The sequence below is a fragment of the Emydura macquarii genome, unplaced genomic scaffold (assembly GCF_026122565.2).
Source record: "Emydura macquarii macquarii isolate MOO-44397 ecotype Brisbane River unplaced genomic scaffold, CSIRO-AGI_Emac_v2 contig_2988, whole genome shotgun sequence".
Classification (NCBI taxonomy): Eukaryota; Metazoa; Chordata; order Testudines; family Chelidae; genus Emydura; species Emydura macquarii.
Window position 1 is genome coordinate 5,164,656 of NW_027133125.1, and position 20,453 is coordinate 5,185,108.

The 20,453-nt window shown below is 57.5% G+C and overlaps 1 protein-coding gene across 2 annotated transcripts; it reads right to left on the bottom strand.

Moving 5' to 3' along the window:
- Window positions 1-1,912: 1,912 nt before the first annotated feature.
- CYP27A1 (cytochrome P450 family 27 subfamily A member 1) lies at window positions 1,913-17,764 on the bottom strand. 2 transcript variants are annotated; one of them, XM_067570072.1, is made up of 9 exons: window positions 17,471-17,757; window positions 8,781-8,971; window positions 6,935-7,134; window positions 6,545-6,742; window positions 5,667-5,827; window positions 4,822-4,988; window positions 4,131-4,212; window positions 3,611-3,811; window positions 1,913-3,222 (listed from the first exon to the last, which is right to left on the bottom strand). In XM_067570072.1, the coding sequence occupies exons 1-9, from the start codon at window positions 17,726-17,728 to the stop codon at window positions 3,097-3,099; spliced, it is 1,584 nt and encodes a 527-aa protein (XP_067426173.1). In that variant the 5' UTR covers window positions 17,729-17,757; the 3' UTR covers window positions 1,913-3,096. The 2 variants fall into 2 exon arrangements, with proteins under 2 accessions (XP_067426173.1, XP_067426174.1); XM_067570073.1 differs by lacking the exon at window positions 3,611-3,811 and having other exon boundaries at window positions 17,471-17,764.
- Between the last annotated feature and the right edge of the window lie 2,689 nt (window positions 17,765-20,453).

Below are 20,453 nucleotides of genomic sequence, written 5' to 3' on the forward strand. Positions count from 1 at the left end.
CGGCCGGCGATGACGCAAAGGGCAGGCGCCAGGGGCCCCTCGGAGCTGCCTGGGCGCCACCGTCCCAGAGCTTGGCCCGGCTGGGCTCTCTGGCTGCACCACGGCCCCCGGTGGGGGGGGGGGGTGGCAGAGGAGGGGTTGTGGCCGGGGGGGGGGGGGGGGGGGGGGCGCTGTGCCTGCAGCTCTGTGAGCTGGGACCAGGCTAGGGCACGGCCGTGGGTGAGTGTTTAGGGCTCGGTTCCCCCCCCCCCCCGGCACCAGATGTCCAACCCCACCCATGGGCCATAGCCCAGCCTCAGGGGAGGGGCCGTGGGGCGGTGAACGGGGCCCAGAGCCCGGACTCTCCCGTGTGGGGCACAGGCAGGGCCAGACCCCATCCCCAGGGCCAAGCTGGCGTCAGGTTTCCCTCGGGGCGACTCCTGCCAGCAGCACCAGGGCCACGGCTGGCGCCGGCTAGCACCCCAGGGGCTGCGCTCGCTCGGGGGAAATGGATCCAGACCCTCAGCCCCCTGCAGCCCTGAGCCCACCCCCCGGCCCAGCTCTCGCCCACCCGCGAGCTCAGACTCCAACGTGGGTCCCCCCCTTCCCCAGCCCCCTGGCGGCAGGACGCCTGGCGGGCACAGGCACATCACACACCCGGCACTGCGGGAGCTACGTCGCGCGTTGCTTTATTGCTGCTCTCGGGGCTCCCCAGGTCCCCACCAGCCCCAAGCCTCAGCTGCCGCCCGGGGCAGCGTGGGCACCAGCGCTGCCCCCTGCTCCGCACGGCCCGAGGCCCACGGCGGGATGGGACTTGCCCACGGTCAGCGAGTCAGTCTCAGAGCTGGGGACAGAGCCCAGGAGTCCTGGCTCCCAGCCCCGGCCATTAGCCACGGGATCCACGAGCAGCCAGCCGGAGGCAAAGCGGTTAACGGCTATACGGTCCCCCCCCCCAGTCCCTGGCAAGGCCCAGGTGGCGCCTGCTTGTGCTACGTTACAGCCCCGAAACCGTCTCTGCCCACCCCCTAGCCCGGCCCAGCTGGGAACGGGCAGCCCGTGGGGCAGAGGGAGAGCTGGGGGATGGGGGCAAGGAGGGGTCCCTGCTGCTGCGGGGAGGTTAACGGCCCGAGGGGGAGATGCTGGGGCTGCTGTCACCTCCAGCTCCGTGCTCTTTGTAAGGTGGGAGGCCTTGTTTTTCGGCGAAGCACCCACCTCAGGAGAGGCAGCAGCCGTAAGCGAAGCAGCAGGTGGTCCCACGCCTGCAACTACTTCAAACCCTGTAAGGTCGGGCTGCTGGGAAGCTGCTCCTGTCCGAACAGCGCCGACCACCCCCAGCGCCAGAATCAGACCTGGAGCTGCGTAAAGAAAACGTCGCTGGCTGGCGTTCTGCCGGGCGAGGAGTCTCTGATCGACGGCTGTGGCTGGACAATCTGCACGTCTGAGCGTTTCGTCTTCACGGTCCCCAGTTCTCTACGGTGCATCTGCGAGATTTCTGTCTGGGGCCGTCGGCTGCAGAACTCCGTGTGCGCCGTTTCCACCAGTGACGGGGGCCGGACAGGACTGGTTAAAGGACTGCTTCGTAATGGGCAGGGGTGGGGTTGTGTTGCACTTCAGTTTTAAATGGCTGGTCACGCTACAGCTAAGCAGGACCCACGTTTAACGATGTAAACGGGTCCCAAGGGACGTGCTCTGGATCCTAACTCCAGGACACGGCCCGAGATCAGAGCGGCCGGATCTCAGCACCTGGCCGCCCGCACCATGCAGCTGGAGTCCCTGATCTACCCTGACTGGCAGGAGCCGTGTGTCTGCCTGATGGGCGTGGGGAGCTCCGGGTGCTCAGCGCGTGTCCTGGTTTGGGAGCTGGCAATGGACAGAGAACAAGGAGATTCCCGGGGGAGGCTCCGGCACTGGTAACAGGCCCTGCAAACCGGCAGAGAATTACACCCGGAGCCTGCGGATGGGGACAGGCGGGTGCTTCAATTAACAGGTTACGCCCCGAGCCGCACGGCCTGGGTACGGGTGATGCTGAGCCCTAGCGTGTGAATTGAGTACGGGGAGGTGCCTTCCCCCCCCCGGAGCCCCTGGCCTGGGAACGGGCGGAGCGGTACCTTTGAGCCGTACAGTGTGAATTGGGAGAAGGTGGGAGCGCTCGCGTTAACGGGGCGAAGGGAGACAGGCCAACCTCGTCTGAGCAAAGTCCTGCCGGGTCCCAGCCCCGGGAGCTCGGCCCCGCGGAACGCAGCCCTGGGGGTTGAGGGGGGCCTGGAAATTAACGAACCAGAATTGGTGGTGGCGGGGGGGGGGGGGAAGGAGGCCAAATGTGTGCACAAAACAATGGGGGGACGGCTGGGCCCCCCTGCGCCGCCTGCTGGGCCCTCACCCAGAGACCCGGGCTGGGAATAAGGATGAACAGATGGAAGCTTGTGGAGTCACCCCTGCACCCTTCCCCCCCACCCCCCGGTCTCCTGGGACCCTGGCTTTCCTCATCCTTAGCCGAGGGACCCAGCTGGCATCGCCGCCTCTGCCGGTGCCAACCGTCCCCGCCCCCAGCTCTGACTGCCCTCGGAGCCCGTCTGACGGGCCTTTTTCCTTCTCCTTCTTCCTCCAGGGAGGGCGGCACCCTCCAAGCCTGACCCAACCCTTCCCTTCCTCTCCCTGTTCTGGGTCGTCAGTGAATGGGACCGTGCCGTTTAACAAGCCATTTGCCAGGGAGCCTGGTGCCCAGCCGGCCAAGGGGTCTGCCCGCCAAAGCCCGGCCCTCGCCCAACACCGTTTAACGCTGGACAGCGACTGGGTATGCAAACACCTCGGGCCCGTTTATTCCAGCTACATTGAGAGTCCGGGGCTGCCCTGCCCCCGAGATCCCAGGGCCCCCCAACGCGAGCGGGGCGGAGAACAAGAAGCTCCTGCTTCACCCCCAGAAAGCACCCGCCATATCCAGAGCACGGCTCGGCTCCCACCTGCACCCTGATCCCTGGCCAGGCCCAACGGGGAGAGAGTTGGGTCGCCACAGGTTCCCCCAGGCCAGGCCCGTCTAGTCCGGAAAGCCCCGGCCAGGGGCAGACCCCGTTGCTGCCCTGGCTGGGGCGTGGGAAGAGCGACGTGGGGTGGGTGCGCTCAGGGGGCCGGCTGCCGGGCAATGAACTGCAGGTCGATGGGCTTGTTGGGCACCAGGACGATGCGGGAGACAGATTTCACATCCCCACCGCGGGGGTCCGGCCGCAGCTTGAACGCCCGGGTGATCTGTAAGGAGGAGGAGACGTCTCCTTCAGCACCCCAGAGCCCCCTTCCCGGCCCCCCGCTCCCAGCGGAGCTCAGCGCCCCAATCTCCTTCTGCCCCCTAGGGTGGCTCGGGCGTGTTCTCCCTTGGGGGCAGGCGCCGGGACTGGGGCAGGACCCCGGCACTCCAGGGAGCAGCCGGCTGGTGGAGGGCAGGGTGCTGCTGCCAGCTGGGCGGAGAGACACCGCGCTCCCCCTTGGCATGGTGGCGTCCCTGAGACCCTGGGGTGGCGCATGCCCAGCTGCTGGCATCTCTCCGATCAGAGGGTGAGGGGGGGCGTATCTGTAGCTCCAGCCCTTGGAGCCCCCACCCCAATTCCCCCCGGGGGTCCCGGGCCCCGCCCCAGCTCACCCTGGCCAGAGCCAGGTGCATCTCCAGCTCAGCGATGCGGCGGCCGACGCAGGCGCGGACTCCGTAGCCGAAGGGGATGGAGCTGAAGGGGTGGTGGGGGGAGCCGTGGTCCCGCAGCCAGCGGCGGGGCAGGAAGCGCTCGGGGTCCGGGAAGCTGCTCGGGTCGTGCGCCATCGCGTAGTGAGCCAGGACGAAGAGCGTCTGGGGGAGCCGGACGTGGAGGTGAGACAACGTGCCCTGGCCCTGGCGACGGGCCACTCTTAGCCGCCAGGGGGCTGGGGGCGCTGGCTAGATCTGGGCCCCTCGATCGGCACCTGCTGGCCCTGGGCTCCCCACACACAGCTCTGCCGGTGCCCCTCAGCCCCGACCCGCAGCCCCCTGCTAGCCCGGCCCTGGCTCCCCACCCCCTGCTCCATCCAGGGGAGCTGGGCTCTGAGAACTGCCTTCCCGCGACCCGCAGCCAGTCCAGCCCCAGCCTCCGCCCCGCCGGCCGGGACGCGGGAGAGAGCCCCCCACTCACGTCCTTCGGGAAGTGATAGCCTCCGATGACGACGTCCTTCTCCACGATGACCCTGGCGTTGGTGGGCACCACGGGGTACATCCTGCCGGGCAAGGAGGGGAGACGGGGTCACGGCGTGGGACGGGACACGTGGCGGGATGCCTGCCTCGCGCCACGGCCAGCAAGAAGGACCCGAAAGGAGGGAGGAGAAAAAGGCAGGCCAGAGAACCGGAAACATCCTGGGTGGGCAGGGGAGTGGTACAGATCCCAAACCGCCTCGGGGCAAGGGTGACTGTCCGTCTGTCCGGCCACGCCCGCCCGCCGGCTGGCATGGAACACAGCGGCCCCCAGCGTGCATTGCTGATCCCCCTCGCACCGATGGAGACTGAGGTCCAGAGAGCCCAAAGGGCGCGGGGTGTCCGTGAGAGAGCAGAGCACCGGGTGCCGAGTCGGTGCCCTGGCCACTGGGCCAGCCTTCTGTGCTGGCCGACGCCCTGACGGACCGTTCGGTCCAGCGCCAGGCTCTGAGTCACGCCAGCGCTGGGCAGGTGGCTGTGGAGGGAGGCGGGCGCAGGGCAGGTTTGCCGAGCACGGGTTAGTGAGGTGCACGGCACGGTCACGAAGCCTCCCTGTCGCCCTCCCTTCGTGGGGCTGTGGGTTCTGCCGAGGGGGGCCCTCTCGGACCAGACCCCGGGGAGAGCTGGGGACGGACCTGAGCGTCTCCTTGATAACGGCCCGAAGCAGCGGCATCTTGGCGAGATCCTCGGCGCTGGGGATCCGCTCTCCGGGCACGACACCAACCACCTCCCGGTACAAGGCGTCCTGGGCCTCCGGGTCCCTGGCGAGGTGGTAAAGGGCCCAGGACAAGGTGTTGGATGTCTGGGAGGGGCGACAGCAGGGCAGGGCTGAGGGAGCAGCTCCGCACGCACACAAGGGAGTTTGCAGGGAGGAAAGGTGGGAGCAGACTGTGACCCACAGGACGGCCCCTCGTGGCTCCGCAGGACCACCCCACGCTGCCCGGACTCAGCCCCCCACCAATGCCTCCACTCACAGCCAGTGGATGGGGCCCCCCCCCCCAAGCACAGCCGTGGGGCGCTCGGAGTTCAGCGTGAACCCAGCTCTGCACGGCAGAAAGCGCCAGGCAGGAACCCCCCGGCTCGTTACATTATGCTAGCGCCAACTGAGATCGGAGCCTCGTTGGGCCGGCTGCTGGCCAGACCCCGACAGAGACGGGGGCCCCATTGTGCTGGACGCTCCGGCCCCCAAAAGCTCACCATCTAAACAGACCAGACAGGCAAAGGCTGGGCAGGTAAACTGAGGCCCAGAGGGGGACGTGACTCACCCAGCTGGGCCATGGCAAGCCAGGAATGGAAGCCAGGCCAGCCCGCTGCCCTACCCACTAGGCCCCCTTGTCACCGAGCTCACAGCGACCCACAGCCACCCTCTTCCCTCCCCACACACAGCAGCTCCTCAGCAGCCCCCGATTCAAACCGCCACCGTGCCTGAGCCCGCTGGGGCAGGGAGCCGGGAGGAGCCCAGGCGTGGCGTCACCCCTACCGTGTCCACGCCGGCCAGCAGCAGCTCGGCCACGCTGCCGTACACCGCCTCCGGCGTCAGCCTCCCGCTGGTCAGCAGGTAGCTGAGGTAGCCCGACACCTCCTCGCCCCGCTCCAGGCGCCCCTCCAGCTCCTCCGTCTTCTTGTCAATCAGCTTCTTGCCTGCGGAGCCGGAGAGTTGAGACCCGGCCCCGGCTGGCCTGGTGGCGTGGGGGGTGTGCAGGTGTGCGCACATGGGCTGCAGGTGGGGGGAGGGGAATGGGGAGCTGCCCACAAAGCGATGACGGGGGGTCACAAGCCCAGGTGATCCCCAGCTGCCTCTGTGGTCTCTGGCAGGATCCCACAGTGACCCACGGCTCGGGGATACCCCCGATGGACAGGCTTCTCCCCCCGTGTGAGGAGACTCCACCCACCTGCGCCAAGAGATGGGAACTCACGGGCAGAGCATCCCCCTGGTAGGCAGGGCCAGGCGATCCACCGTCAGGGGGCAGGCGTAGGTCGGGGTGGCTGCCCAGCCCAGCCCATAGCACCAGAGATGGGGGGGGAATCATACAGTCCGTCCCTTGAAAGGATGGGCCATGAATTTGCTGCCGGGGCAGGCTGGGATCTATTGCTCCTCCTTGGCCCAGCTGGAGGCATCCCCCTGTCTCCTGAGCCTCCACCCACGCAGAAGTCAACCCCACGAAAGCCCCATTGACATGGTAAGTCACCAGGTAGAACCGGTGGGGTGGGAGGGGATGCGTAACCAACAGGGGGAGCGCCGCAGAACAAGCCCCGGGGGAGAAGAGTCGCGTCTGATCCCTGCTAAGGGATCGCATGAGGAGCGTCACAGCGGTGTCTGGCTCCCCGCCCCATTGCCCGCCAGCCCCAGGCACCGACCGAAGGCGAAGATGGTGTCCCAGCTGCCCAGGTAGCGGTTCCAGAAGGGCAGCAGCTCCCGGCTCCACTGGGGCAGGACGGTGACGAAGATGGAGTTCTTCAACATGAGGCCGATGGCGTCAATGAAACGCCGCGTCTCCAGGGGGATCTCCCGCTCCAGGCATCCAATGCGGGTCTCGAAGAGGATGTAGGAGATGCCTGGGAGGAAGGAGAGGAGCCGGGCTGGTACAGGCCTGGAATACAGATGGGGCCAGGGGCACAGGCCTGGGCATCTGAGGGGGACCTCGGGGAAGCAGCACGAGGCTGCAGTAGGTCCATCGGGATGGATTAGGGGGTGGCGTGAGGGACCCCTGAGCCCCATTCCTTCCCAAGGCCCCCCTTGCCACCTACCTTCCAGGGCGAATCTGTACAGCAGGCTGGCCACGTCCTGTATCACGACCCCCGAGGGGCTCCCCGCCCTCTCCTCCTGCAGCCGCACCGTCAGGTCCGACACCACCTCGTTGATGGCCCCCGTGTAGAGCACGGCCTCCGTCGGCTTCAGCATCCGTTTGTTGAGGACCTGGCGCAGCCGGTACCAGCGTTCCCCCTCCCTGCGGGGAGAAGCAGGAGCCGGCTCAGCTCCTAGCCGTGCCCAGGTGCGGCTGGGAGCAGGGCGCTGAGCCACGCCCGGACGTGCTGGGACCGACCGGCTGGACGGGGAAGAGCCGAGAGGAGAAGGGAAGGCTGGGAACTGCCCCGAAACACCAGGTTTCACTTTTGCCTGTGGGGGATAGTTGTACCAGGCCGCTAAACCCCCCTGCTCCAGGGCGTAAACCAACCACTGACTACCGGGTGCGGGGGGAAAACATCCTGCAGGCAGCTCATTCCAGAAGTGGCCCTGCGGGGTGGGGAGGAGGAACTCTCGCTCCTTCCTCTGAAGCAGCTGGCATCGTCCACTTTCTGGGACGGGATCCTGGGCAAGCCCCCGTGCCTCTGTCCTTCCGCTTCCCGGCTGCCTGTGACACTGCCCTGACCCTGTCGGGCTATGGGCTTTCAGCACCCAACAGCAACTCAAGACCAAGGAGCTGGTGGGCACCAGAACGCACCACTGGAAATCATCTGTGAGTAGAATTTCGACAGAAAACACCCACGTTTCCAAGGCCCTGAAGCCTTTCTGCCAAATTGTCGATTTCGCCTCCATTTCCCGGCCTTTGACCAACAATTTGGAAGCAAAAAAATGTTTTCAGAAAATCATCTTTCCGCAGGAATGAAAAGCATTCTCTGCCGCTTCGCTCCCCTCTGCACGGGAGAAGAGGGGGAGGACGTGGAGCTTTGCCTACCAGAATTAAACACCGCCTTCGGAAAAATTCTGGCTCTCAGCTTTTCATTGCAAAAGAAAACTGAGGCAAATCTGGGCCAAAACAGAAAACGTTTGTGTCGCGTGGGGTTTTTTTTGCAATGGACTCTGACCTGCTTTTGATTCTCGAATCACAATAATCACCTGCCTTTTGATGTACAGCCCAGTGTGCGTTCCCCACGAAGGAAATTTACAGGCTCCAGGAGCGCACACACGGGGACGGGGGGGAAACCAGGTTGGCCTTGGCACGCTAATCCTGCCAGTCTCTTGTAAAACTTGGGACAGGGCCGTGCCTTGATTCTCTGTACAGCTCCTGGCACGCGTTGGCAGGCCATGGCAAGCCTTCAGGCTGGAATGAAGGCGGGAGTCCAACTGCAGTGCTGCCTGGGAACCATCACCGCCCATCAGTCCCCCAACGTTAACGAGGTGAGTAATGTCGGTACACTCTCTCTAGCGCACGAGGGAGTCTCTCAGGGTCTCCCAGAGCAGTGTTTGTCAACCTTTCTGACACCAGGCTTCCTGCCTTCCTCAGCTGGGTCAGGGAGATCTCAGGGACCGGCGCTGGTCCATGGACCGGTTGTTGAGAAACACTGGCCTAGAGGGTCCCAGTGGACCATGGGATCATGTCATCTCATTTCCTGCCCGTAGCAGGCCATTAAACTGCACCCAGCTGCTTGTGAATCCAGCCCTGTACTGGTCTGGGAGCCTTATTCTCACAGGTGATGTTTCGATTGCAGCTCTGTTCTAGGCGCTGGGCAAACACAGAGGGATGCGAACGTGCCAGCTCGGAACGCGAGGCACGCCCTCGAAAACCCACCCAGCAGCACCCGCTGTTGCAGGAAGCCGGGCAGCGAGCTCTGCTGCACGTGAAGAGTGGCTGCGCTAGCAGGAGGGACTCACTCAGTGAACGGGCCGTACGGCAGCTGCCTCGTATCACGATGCTCCTTCCACAGGGCCATGTCGCTCCGCATGGGGAACTTCCCCTCCTGCCGCAGCAACTGCTCCAGGAGCTCCGGGCTGCCGATGTTCACGTTCTTGTATTTCCCAAAGGTGGATTTCCACATGGGGCCGTAAAAATTCCTGAACAGCACCTGCAAACCACGACAGCAGGTTGGTTCCAAGGATATAAGAACGGCCAGACTGGGTCAGACCGGGTCAGACCAAGGATCCATCTCGCCCAGCGTCCTGTCTGCCAACAGTGGCCAAGGCCAGGTGCTTCAGAGGGAATGAACAGGACAGGTGATCATCCAGTGATCCATCCCGTCGGCCATTCCCAGCCCCTGGCAAACAGCAATCCCTGCCCAGCCTGGCCAATAGCCATCGATGGACCTGTCCTGCATGAACTTATCCAGTTCTTTTTTGAACCCTGTTACAGTTTTGGCTTTCACAACTACCTCCGGCAAGGAGTTCCACAGGTTGACTGTGCGCTGTGTGATGAAATACTTCCTTTTGTTTGCTTTCAACCTGCTGCCTTTTAATGCATTTTATATGTGTAGTTGGGATTCTGTTTTCCAATCTGCATGACTTTGCATTTATCAACATTGAGTCACATCAGCCATTTTGATTCCCAGTCCCCCAGTTGTGTGAGATCCCTTTGTAACTCTTCGCACTCTGCTTTGGACGTACATGTTTTGCATCATCTGCAAATCTTGCCACCCCTTTTTTCATATAATTCATGACTATGTTGAACAGCACTGGTCCCGTACAGACCCCTGGGGGACACCACCATTTACCTCTCTCCAGTCTGAAAACTGACTATTTATTCCTACCCTTTGCTTCCTATCTTTTAACCAGTTACTGACCAGGAGAGGACCTTCCCTCTTATCCCATGACAGGTTACTTTGCTTAAGAGCCTTTGGTGATGGACCTTGTCAAAGGCTTTCTGAAAATCTAAGTACACTATAGCCACTGGATCCCCCTTGTCCGCATGCTTGTTGACCCCCTCAAAGAATTCTAGTAGATTGGTGAGGTACGATTTCCCTTTACAAAAACCATGTTGATTCTTCTCCAACAAATCATATTCAGCTATGTGTTTGATCATTCTGTTCTTTACTACAGCCTGGTCCTGAAGCTAGGTTTACTGGCATGTAATTGCCGGGATCGCCTCTGGAGCCTTTTTTAAAAGTTGGCGTCACTTCAGCGATCCTCCAGTCATCTGGTACAGAAGCTGATTTAAATGATAGGTTACCTATCAGAGCTAGTAGTTCTGCAGTTTCACATTTGAGTTGCTTCAGAACTTTTGGGTGATACCATCTGATCCTGGTGACTTATTACTGTTTAATTTATCAGTTTGTTCCAAAACCTCCCCTACTGACACCTCAATCTGGGACAGTGCCTCAGATTTGTCACCTAAAAAGAATGGTTCAGGATTGGGACTCTCCCTCACATCCTCAGTTGTGAAAATCGATGCAAATAACTCATTTAGTTTCTCCGCAATGGCCTTATCTTCCTTGAGTGCTCCTTTAGCACCTTGATCGTCCAGTGGCCCCACTGCTTGTTTAGCAGCTTCCTGCTTCTGATGTACTTACAGGTTTTTTGCTGTTACTTTCTGAGTCTTTGGCTAGCTTTTTTCAAGTTCTTTTTTGGCCTTCCTCACTATATTTTTACACTTCACTTGCTGGAGTTTATGCTTCTTTCTATTTTCCTCAATAGGATTTAACTTCCACTTTTTAAAGGTGCCTTTTTGCCTCTAACTGCTTCTTTTAATTTGTTCTTTAGCCATGGTGGCACTTTTTTGGTCCTCTGACTATATTTTTTAATTTGGGGTATACATTTAAATTGAGGCTCTATTGTGGTGTCTTGAAAAAGTTTCCGTGCAGCTTGCAGGAATTTCTCTTGTGGAACTGTACCTTTTAATTTCTGTTTAACTAACTTCCTCATTTTTGTGTAGTTCCCCTTTCTGAAATTAAATGTTATCTTGATGGGCTGCTTTGATGTCCTCTCCCTTCCCCCCCACAGGGATGTTAGATTTTATTATGTTACGGTCACTATTACCAAGCGGTTCAGTTATATATTCACCTCTTGGACCAGATCCTGTGCCCCACTTAGGACTAAATCAAGAACTGTCTTTCCTCTTGTGGGTTGCAGGACTAGCTGCTCCAAGAAGCAGCCACTGAAGGGGTCTAAGAAGCTATATCTCTGCATCCCGTCCTGCGCTGACATGTACCCAGTCAATGTGGGGATAGTTGAAATCACTCTTTATTACTGAGTTTTTTATTTTTCTAGCCTCTCCAATCTCCCTGAGCATGTCACAGGCACTATCACCATCCTGGCCAGGTGGTCGGTCGGGTATCCCTGCTGCTATAGTCTTATTAGTCAAACATGGAATTCCTATCAAGGGAGATTACGTCGCACAGTTTGGTTCATTTGAGATTTTTATTTCACTTGACTCTATGCTTTCTTTCACAGATAGTGCCATTCCCCCTGCCAGTACGACCTATTCTGGCCTTCCGACATCTTTTCTACCCTGGTATTACCATGTCCCATTGATTATCCTCATTCCACCAAGTTTCTGTGAGGCCTATTCTATCCATAGCCTCATTTAATACGAGGCACTCACGTTCACCCCCGGGGCAGTGCTGGTGGATTGGGAGTGGGATAGGTAGCCTGTCGTTCTTGGGCTGCCGACTTCCAATCCAGCCAGAGGTCGGTAATGACCAGACACCATGGTGATGGTCGGGGAGGAGAGGGCTTTACCTGCCCACAGTCCAGTAAGCCAGCCAGAAACCTCCCTGCAGCCCACGGTAAAATTCAATGTCCCTGGTTACTGGGCTACTTCCCTTCCTGTGAGGTTGCATTTTGTTTGGGGAGTGGGCAGCACATATGAGTTTTAAGGGACCAAGGAGAGCATCAGGTTCCACCACAGAGGATGCTGGGAGATTCCGACCCTGAATCTGCTCTTTCCTGGTAACAAGGACCAGGTGCTCTCAGAGACTGAGGTGACAGAAGAAGGGGGGCTGGTGCAAACTGATCATTTCAACAGCAACATGTCACCAGGCCCAGACGGTCCACCCAAGAGATCTCATGGAGCTCTAGCATGAAGTGGCTGACAACGTACAATCTCTCACTAAAAACACCCGCGGTCCTGGAGAAGAGGAAAGTAGCAAACGCTGTACCTATATTTAAAGAAAGGCTCTCGAGTGGCTAGAGGAATTGCAGGCCAGTGAGCCTCACATTGATAGCCGGCTAATTGGTTGAAAGGAGAATTAAAAGTAAAATAACCAAACACTGGAAGGTCATGATCGGAGAGGGTCTGCCCAGCCCAGATCTGCAAAGCAAAGTCATGCTTCCTGGTCTCTTCTTTGGCCTTGACAACAAAGAAAAGTGCAGAGTCCTCCACTTAGGAAGGAAGAATCCCATGCACAGCTATAGACTGGGGACCGATGGGCTAGGCAGCAGTTCTGCAGAAAAGGACCTGGGGGTAACAGTGGATAAAAAGCTGGATAGGAGTCAGCAGTGTGCCCTGGTTGTCAAGAAGGCTAATGGCATATTGGGCTGCATTAGGAGGGGCACTGCCAGCAGGTCACGGGAAGTGATTATTCCCCTCTATTTGGCACTGGTGAGGCCATATTTGGAGTATTGTGTCCAGTTTTGGGCCCCCCACTACAACAAGGATGTGGACAAGTTAGAGAGAGTCCAGCTGAGGGCAACAAAAATGATGAGGGGGCTGGAGCACAAGACTTATGAGGAGAGGCTGAGGGAACTGGGCTTGTTCAGTCTGCAGAAGAGAAGAATGAGGGGGGATTTGATAGCGGCCTTTAACTACCTGAAAGGGGGTTCCAGGGAGGATGGGGCTAGGCTGTTCTCGGTGGTGGCGGATGACAGAACAAGGAGCAACGGTCTCAAGTTGCAGGGCGGGAGGTCTAGGTTGGACATTAGGAAAAAGTTTTTCACTAGGAGGGTGGTGAAGCACTGGAATGGGCTAGCTAGGGAGGTGGTGGAATCTCCATCCTTAGAGGTTTTTAAGCTGAGGCTTGACAAAGCCCTGGCTGGGATGGTTTAGCTGAGGTTGGTCCTGCTTTGAGCAGGGGGTTGGACTAGATACCTCCTGAGGTCCCTTCCAACTCTAATATTCTATGGTTCTATGATTCTATGAAAGGAGATCAGCTGGACGCAATTTATCTACATTTCAAAAGGCCTTTCACAACATCCTGAAGAAGCGTCTACAAAAGAAGCTAAATGGTCCTGGGCATGAGAGGCAAAGTATTGTCCTAGCTCAAAAACAGGCCAGGAGAGAGAGCAAAGAACAGCATTAAATAGTCTTACAGACAGCTTACAGACAGCCTCCCAGCCTGGAGCAAATACTCACCAGCAACCGTACACCCTACAAGAGGACCAATCCAGGAACCTACCCTGCAACAAACCCTGCTGCCAGCTGTGCCCACCATCGACTCTAGTGACACCATCACTGGTCCTAACCACATCAGCCGCACCAAAAGGGGCTCATTCACCTGCACATCCACTAATGTAATACATGCCATCATGTGCCAGCAATGCCCCTCTGCCATGTACATTGGCCAAACTGGACTGTCACTAGGCAAAAGAATGAATGGACACAAATCAGACATAACAAATAGAAACAGCCATAAACCAGTGGGAGAGCACTTCAATCTCGCAGGACACTCTGGAGCTGACGTGAAAGTTGCCATACTTCTACAAAAAAACTTCAAAAACAGACGTCAGCGAGAAACTGCAGAGCTGGAACTCATCTGCAAACTTGACACAATCAGACTGGGTCTGAACAGGGACTTGGAATGGTTCTCTCGTTACAAGAAGTAATTGTCACTGTTCTCACATTCTCACCTCCTGATCAATGGTTGTGAATAGGCCTCAACTACTCTAACTGAATGGACTTTGCTTTTATCTACCTTCCCCATTGTTCCTTACCCTTGGATATGTATATATATACCCCCGATCTGATTTCTACTCCTTACATCTGACGAAGTGGGTTACAGCCCACGAAAGCTTATGCCTGCAGAAATTAAATTTGTTAGTCTTTAAAGTGCTACAGGACTCTTGTTGTTTTTATTAAATAGTCTGTTTTCATCATGGCCAAAGGCTACCATGGTACCCATAAGGCTCTGTCGTAGGTCCCGGGTTGTGTAATCTATTTAACAACAATCTGGAATGGGAGGTGAATAGTGAGGTAGCACAATCTGTAGGTGACACAACGTTATTTAGGTGAATCAGAAGCAGAGAGACCTGAACAAGTTGGGTGAATGGGAAAGACGACAGCAGATGAAATTCAGTGAACCTGGGGGGAAAATATAAACTACTCACTTGCCTCACAGGGGTCTAAATAAACTGTATCAACTCAAGAAAGGGATCTGGGCACCACTGTGCACAGTGCAAGCAAGCAAGGTGTTCAGATGCGTAAGGACCGGGATGGGCAATAATCTGGAGAATGCTCTTATACCTTTGTATGAATCAGCAGGGCAGCCTCACGTGGATACGGGGTACGTCTCTCCTCAGAGAAAACCACTGCTGAAACAGACTGAGAACAGAGAGAAGAGGAAGGAAGAGATTTCCACATGGACAGAGAAATGGGACCAGTTTGGAGAATTCGATTGGAGGAGAGGAACAAGAAGAGACAGGACAGAGGCATATGGAATAACGAATGGGAGAGAACAGGCAGATCTGATGCGGCTCCGGACGCTCCCTTGTAACAGAAGAACAAGGAACTTGCAACATCCCAAACCAACAAGGAAAACTATCGACACCTGCCCGGATTATACAGTGATCTGCCTGCATCAAGCCACGAGCCAACCTCTGGCCGAGCAAGAGCAAGAAAAAAACTTCCCCGCCAGGTAGGTTGTTCCAGAATTGTCCCCAGGGGGTTCTTGCACCTTGCTCTGATCCCTGTCGGAGATGGGGCACGGACCTGGGCCCAGAGCTAGCCTGGCAGTTCCTCTGTTCCCACGACAGGTCATCACGGTTGAGACTGAAGCAGTGAAACGTTAATGTCAGTGGGAGTGAGGACTCAATCCCTTCGAGAATCTGGCCCACAGTCCCTGACGATCTCACAATCTCTGGCCCCGATCCTATGCCGGTGGCTGTCTGAGCCCATGACAGGATTCAGGCCCAGGTTGAGTAAATGCACAAACGCACACAATACAGTTAAACAAAAATGAAGGGCATGTCCCCTCGGGGATCCCTGCTGCACTGGCTGATTAGTCTGCAGGAGAATGAAGCCTTACTTGGGAACGTGACCGGAAGAACGTGACCAAGACCTCGCTGGAGCAGACGGGCACGTCCATGCCCTCATCAGTTACGACACCAATGTCTGTTATCCCGGTTTCATCACAATAAACGAAAGTTGCAACATACTCCAAAAACCAGCCTCTCTCTTCAGGCTTCTAGCGCGGAACGTTTCTCCCCACTGCATCTTATACTACCCACGGTCCCTTTTTCTAGGGCGAAACCTTGACGGGCACCTGGCAAATACACACAACAATAATCATCCCGCTAAGGCACAGCAGTGAAAGGAAGAAGGTCTTTGGCCTATAGGCAGAGTTTGCTATTCACCCTCTGACATCTGATAATTCAGTTATAGCTTCCGCACCTGGACACGTCCCTGCCGGTAACATTCAGAGGGGTTTTCACTCGCTCTTTTCACTGACCTAGTTACTGATCAGATGTTCCCCTTTCCAAGGGCTGGCCGGCCAATGCACTGACGCTTAATGTTTAGGTTCTATTGAGAGCAAACTTGAAAAGCAACCTAGAAACGGCAATGAATACAGCCCAAAGGCTGGGAAGACGGATTACTTCCCCTTGAGAAACAATGCTGAAAGCCCCGCAGGAGGCGGACAGTTTAAAGCGTGTAACTGCTAATTACAGTTTGCATGGTCTCGTTATGTTGCTCGTTATCAAGAAAGCAATCGGGATGGCCAGAAATGTCAAGGTCTCATGCCAGATTCTCATTACTTAGTAACCGATCTCTCTCTGTTTATATCTTCATCTGTACATCATGTAGAAATGCACCCACTCTCTTAAGGGGCTCCTGTCTTTGTCAGGGGATGTTGTGAAGGCCAAAACTATCACTGGGTTAATAAAAAAGAGAATTAGAGAAGTTCATAGAGGACAGGTCCATCAATGCTAGGGTGGTCAGGGACGCAAAACCACACTCTGGGTGTCCCTAAGCCTCTGACGGCCAGAAGCTGGGGCTGGATGACAGGGGAGAGATCACGTGATAACTGATAGGATAACCAACAACTTCGTCACACCGGTATGGTTTTCACGTGCCTGGCAGGTGGCTAGCTTTCTGTGTTGCCTGTTCCTGCCGAACGAGTCTGACAGCTTCCTTTACTGGATTTATGAGGAGGTCTCAAAGAGGAGAACAAACGCCTCAAGTCCACAGCACCTGGCCACCGCCCTCTGACTGGCGCAGACTGTGTTTGTGGGCGGAAGGCCCCGGGCCACAGGCTGCAGTTCCCCAGGTGTAGATGCGGGGCAGCCTGTCAGGGGTCTGGAGCTGAGCAGAGCATGGAGTTCGTAGCAGCCCAGGCTCGGCCGCTTCATTTCAAAGGGATCATCAGCAATAATCAGACTGGGCCAATAATCGAAATTCGAAGGGACCGGAAATCCAACAGGGACCGGCTCCAAGGGAACAGCAGTGGCATTTTTTGCCCACTACGGAAAAACAATGGTTCCCCAAATTGTCCTTAGAGGAGTCGGTCAATAGCTATATATACCGCCCCAGACTACAGAGAGGGAAACTGAGGCACGGAGAACGGCCATGACTGGCTAAAGGGACATAAGACACTCCTTCATCCCCTTTCGGCTGTATTGAAACACGGGATGTTGCCAAGTCCAACCTACCAATCGCCTGGACTTTACCTCCACCAGCCTGCTGGAGCGTGTGCCCTGCCCTCCCCCTGCTACGGCAGCCAAGAGCTCATTTGACTGGAGCTGAGCCAGGTTCTCACCCGCCCCCAGCGCCGCAGCACCTGGGCCCTTTCGAATCCTGCATCAAGCCACAGGCCCGTCCCCGTCCCGTGTGCTTCATCCGCTCTCGCTCGGATCCTCTTCCTGCAGGGGGGCTGCTTTGTTTTGGGTTTCGTAACGCCCGCCTTGCTCCGTGTTTGGGCAGAGGGGGCCGGGGGCAGAATGCAACTGGCACGGGGAGCGGGGCCTAGGAGGTTTGGGATGGTCCTTAGTGCCTGGAGGGGTCCAGCCCCCCCCCGGAAGGACTCCCCGTCTCCTGCCCAGACAAGCCTCACCCGCAAGGCAGAACGTCCCCCGGGGCCCGAAGAGCGCAGCTGGCGACCACGCTGGGTGCCCAGCCCCAGGGCGTAAGGCTCAGCCCCCATAGCGTGCACCCCCATACACCCCAATAGCGTGCACCCCCCTAGCGTGCACCCCTATAGCGTGCACCCTGCCACCCCACTGCTAGGTGCCCAGAGCCCCCCTCTGTGTGCCCCGCTCCCGATAATACCCTGTCCTCTACCCCGGCTGCCCCACGTCCAGCCCCCCGGCTGCCCCATGCCCAGATGATGCCCAGCCCCCCCGGCTGCCCCATGCCCAGCCCCCGCCCGGCTGAAGCCCGGTGCCCAGCCCCCCACGCCCAGCCCCATGCCCCCCGGCGCCCCCACCTGCAGCTGGTGCGTGTGCAGCAGGTAGCCGCGCACGAAGATCCAGTAGACGGAGCGGAGCAGCCCCGGTCCCGGCAGCTCCTCGGGGCCCTTCAGCCGCCGCCGCCCGCCCGGCGCCGCCGCCTCCGCCTCGGCCGCCCCGGCCGCGCTGGCTCGGCCCCTGCGGGCCGGCTCCGGGCAGCGCATCCCGGCCAGCGGCTGCAGCCAGCGGCGCAGAGCCCCGGCCCGCCCCCCGCCGCCCACCCCGGCCCCGGCCATGGCCCCACTGCCCGCACCGGCCGCAGCGCGGCGGCGGCGGGGCCCGGGCGCGGGTCCCACCCCCAGGGCGGGGCAGGGGCTGGCAGGAGGGGATGGAGTGAGGAGGAGGAGGAGGAGTTAGTGAGGAAGGGGCGGGAGGAAGGAGGAGGAGGAGGAGGAGTTAGTGAGGAAGGGGCAGGAGGAAGGAGGAGGAGGAGGAGGAGTTAGTGAGGAAGGGGCAGGAGGAAGGAGAAAGAGGTGGAGTTAGTGAGGAAGGGGCAGGAGGAAGGAGGAGGAGGAGGAGGAGTTAGTGAGGAAGGGGCAGGAGGAGGAGGAGGAGGAGTTAGTGAGGAAGGGGCAGGAGGAAGGAGGAGGAGGAGGAGGAGTTAGTGAGGAAGGGGCAGGAGGAGGAGGAGGAGGAGGAGTTAGTGAGGAAGGGGCAGGAGGAAGGAGGAGGAGTTAGTGAGGAAGGGGCAGGAGGAAGGAGGAGGAGGAGGAGGAGTTAGTGAGGAAGGGGCAGGAGGAGGAGGAGGAGGAGTTAGTGAGGAAGGGGCAGGAGGAGGAGGAGGAGGAGTTAGTGAGGAAGGGGCGGGGGCTGGAGGAAGAAGAGGCGGGGTGTTGTGTTTTTTTGTATCCCGCCTGGCCGGCCTGGCTAACAGAACTGGACTGTGATGTCCGTCTGGTCTGGAGTTGAAGGATAACCCCTGTCTGCGTCTGTGTTTGCGGTGCTCCGTGTCCCTGCCGGCTGGTTCCTCTCTGAGTGCAAGTAACTTCCCAGGATCCAAACGTAACGAAGTGGCGGCCAGGAGGACGAGGGCCCTGTGTCTGTCCGGCCAGCGGCGAGAAGCCAGAGTCAAACGGCAGGAAAGACGTTTGCCGCTCCGGGTGGCCGCGCCACCGTTCGCGCTGACGGCGGAAACCGAAAGTGAAGCAGACAGACGGGGAGGGGGAGGAAGCGGTGCCGCTCGGTAGAGCCGCGTTCGTTCGTTGGCCAAGGAAGCCGCTCATTTGTACGGATCTAGTTGCCACTGAGAACGCGGTCTTCAAGTCACTTGCTGCTGGTCTCTCCAATGTTTAAGTCACTTGTTGGCCGTCCGCTCTTTCGGTCACGTGCGCTTGAATTATTATCACTGATAGAAACCTCTCTGCGTAGGAATTTTCCTACTTGTCTTGTCATGTAGCTCATTCTTGCATTGTAGCTATTAAAGAAGTTGCCGTTAGAGGATCTGTTCGTTAATATTGTGAATTTGTTCTTTAATAGTGCAACTAAAGTAACTCCTTTTAATAGTTTGTCCTATTACACTGTAACCAGTGTCCAACCGGACTCCATATTGGAATTGGAACGCGATCTTCAATGATGTACTCCATTTTGTATTCGTGATGAGACTTCGTTTAGATGTAGAGTGTGTAATTTCATTTAGATGTGTGAAGGAGGTGTGTGAATGAAGGGGGTGTGTGATGGGATCGGTCTCCAACCCCAGCCTGTCCTGATGATGAAATGCGAGTACCGCCTTAATGGCTGAAGAATGCAGACAGAATCAAGAAGGAGGATCCACCCTAGAAAGAAAAGAACAGAGTCTAATCAAGACAAGATGAAAGTCATGTCTGCAATCGACCGGTGATCGATGGTCACACGGGAACCCTGAGGAGCATGACACAACAGGACTCAGACTCACATCAGAATGAAAACCTAGAAAAGAATGGGTGAGATTGGAAAGCTTTGGATACGTTCTGCATAGCATCAAAGAGCGTCGGTGCGTGCCCGACAGAGACCCCCCTTTCCCTCATGCCCGGCTTCCCTGGCCAGGTAACCGCCATGAGCTGGGAACACAGCAACAAACTCAAGCTATTATCTCAAGCATGATCAGGATTGGTAACTATACCTGACGAACTGCAGAACATTTGGTGTGTGGGTGTGTGTACTAGATATTAGCTATTAACATAATTGTGTTTTTTCACACTAAACATGGCATATTGCCATGTACCCTGAAAAGTTCTCGTGGATTTCTTTTTGCATAACACTGGGAATCGTTTTTGGAATTTGGAAATTTCACCAGTCCCTGTTGGGATGGAAGTTCACACGTCTCACCGCCCATCGACCTCTACCATCAATTTTTGGACTATGCACAGGCATTCCTCCACTGGCTGCTAGTCGTGGGCAACAGTGGGCATTGTTGCTTTCCGCACACACGTATGAGATCAAATATTGGAGATCCACTCTGCATGGTCTCTCAAAGCTGCCTCTACCAGGTAACCATCAGATAACCATTGGCCAGAAAGAAATCTTCCACTTTGAACAGACAGAGAACACACCCATCACTGCTACTCAAGGAAGGAGGGCAACTCGCGTTGACCCAGGACTGTCCCAAGTTATGGACCTAGTGATGCAGGGAACCTCTCTACGGGACTCTCAGGTCTCACCCGACCTTTGTCCCTATAGGTCCAGGAGGATTGAGTTAACAGTCCCTTCCGGTTGCTTGTTGCGAGGGATGTGGTCATTATTCCACCACTACTGGGATCGCAGATGTTAGAACAGCTGCGTTCAGGTCACTGTGGAATAGTGCAATGAAGGAAATTGCCTGAAGCTATTTCTGGTGGCCTGGCCTGGACAGTGCCATTACAGAGAAGGCAAGAGCTTGTACTTCATGTCAGAGTGTGAGGAACACACCCCAGCTGGCGCCCCTACACCCCTGGGACTGGCCTGAAAACCCATGGCAGCGTATTCACGTTGATTTTGCCGGCCCAT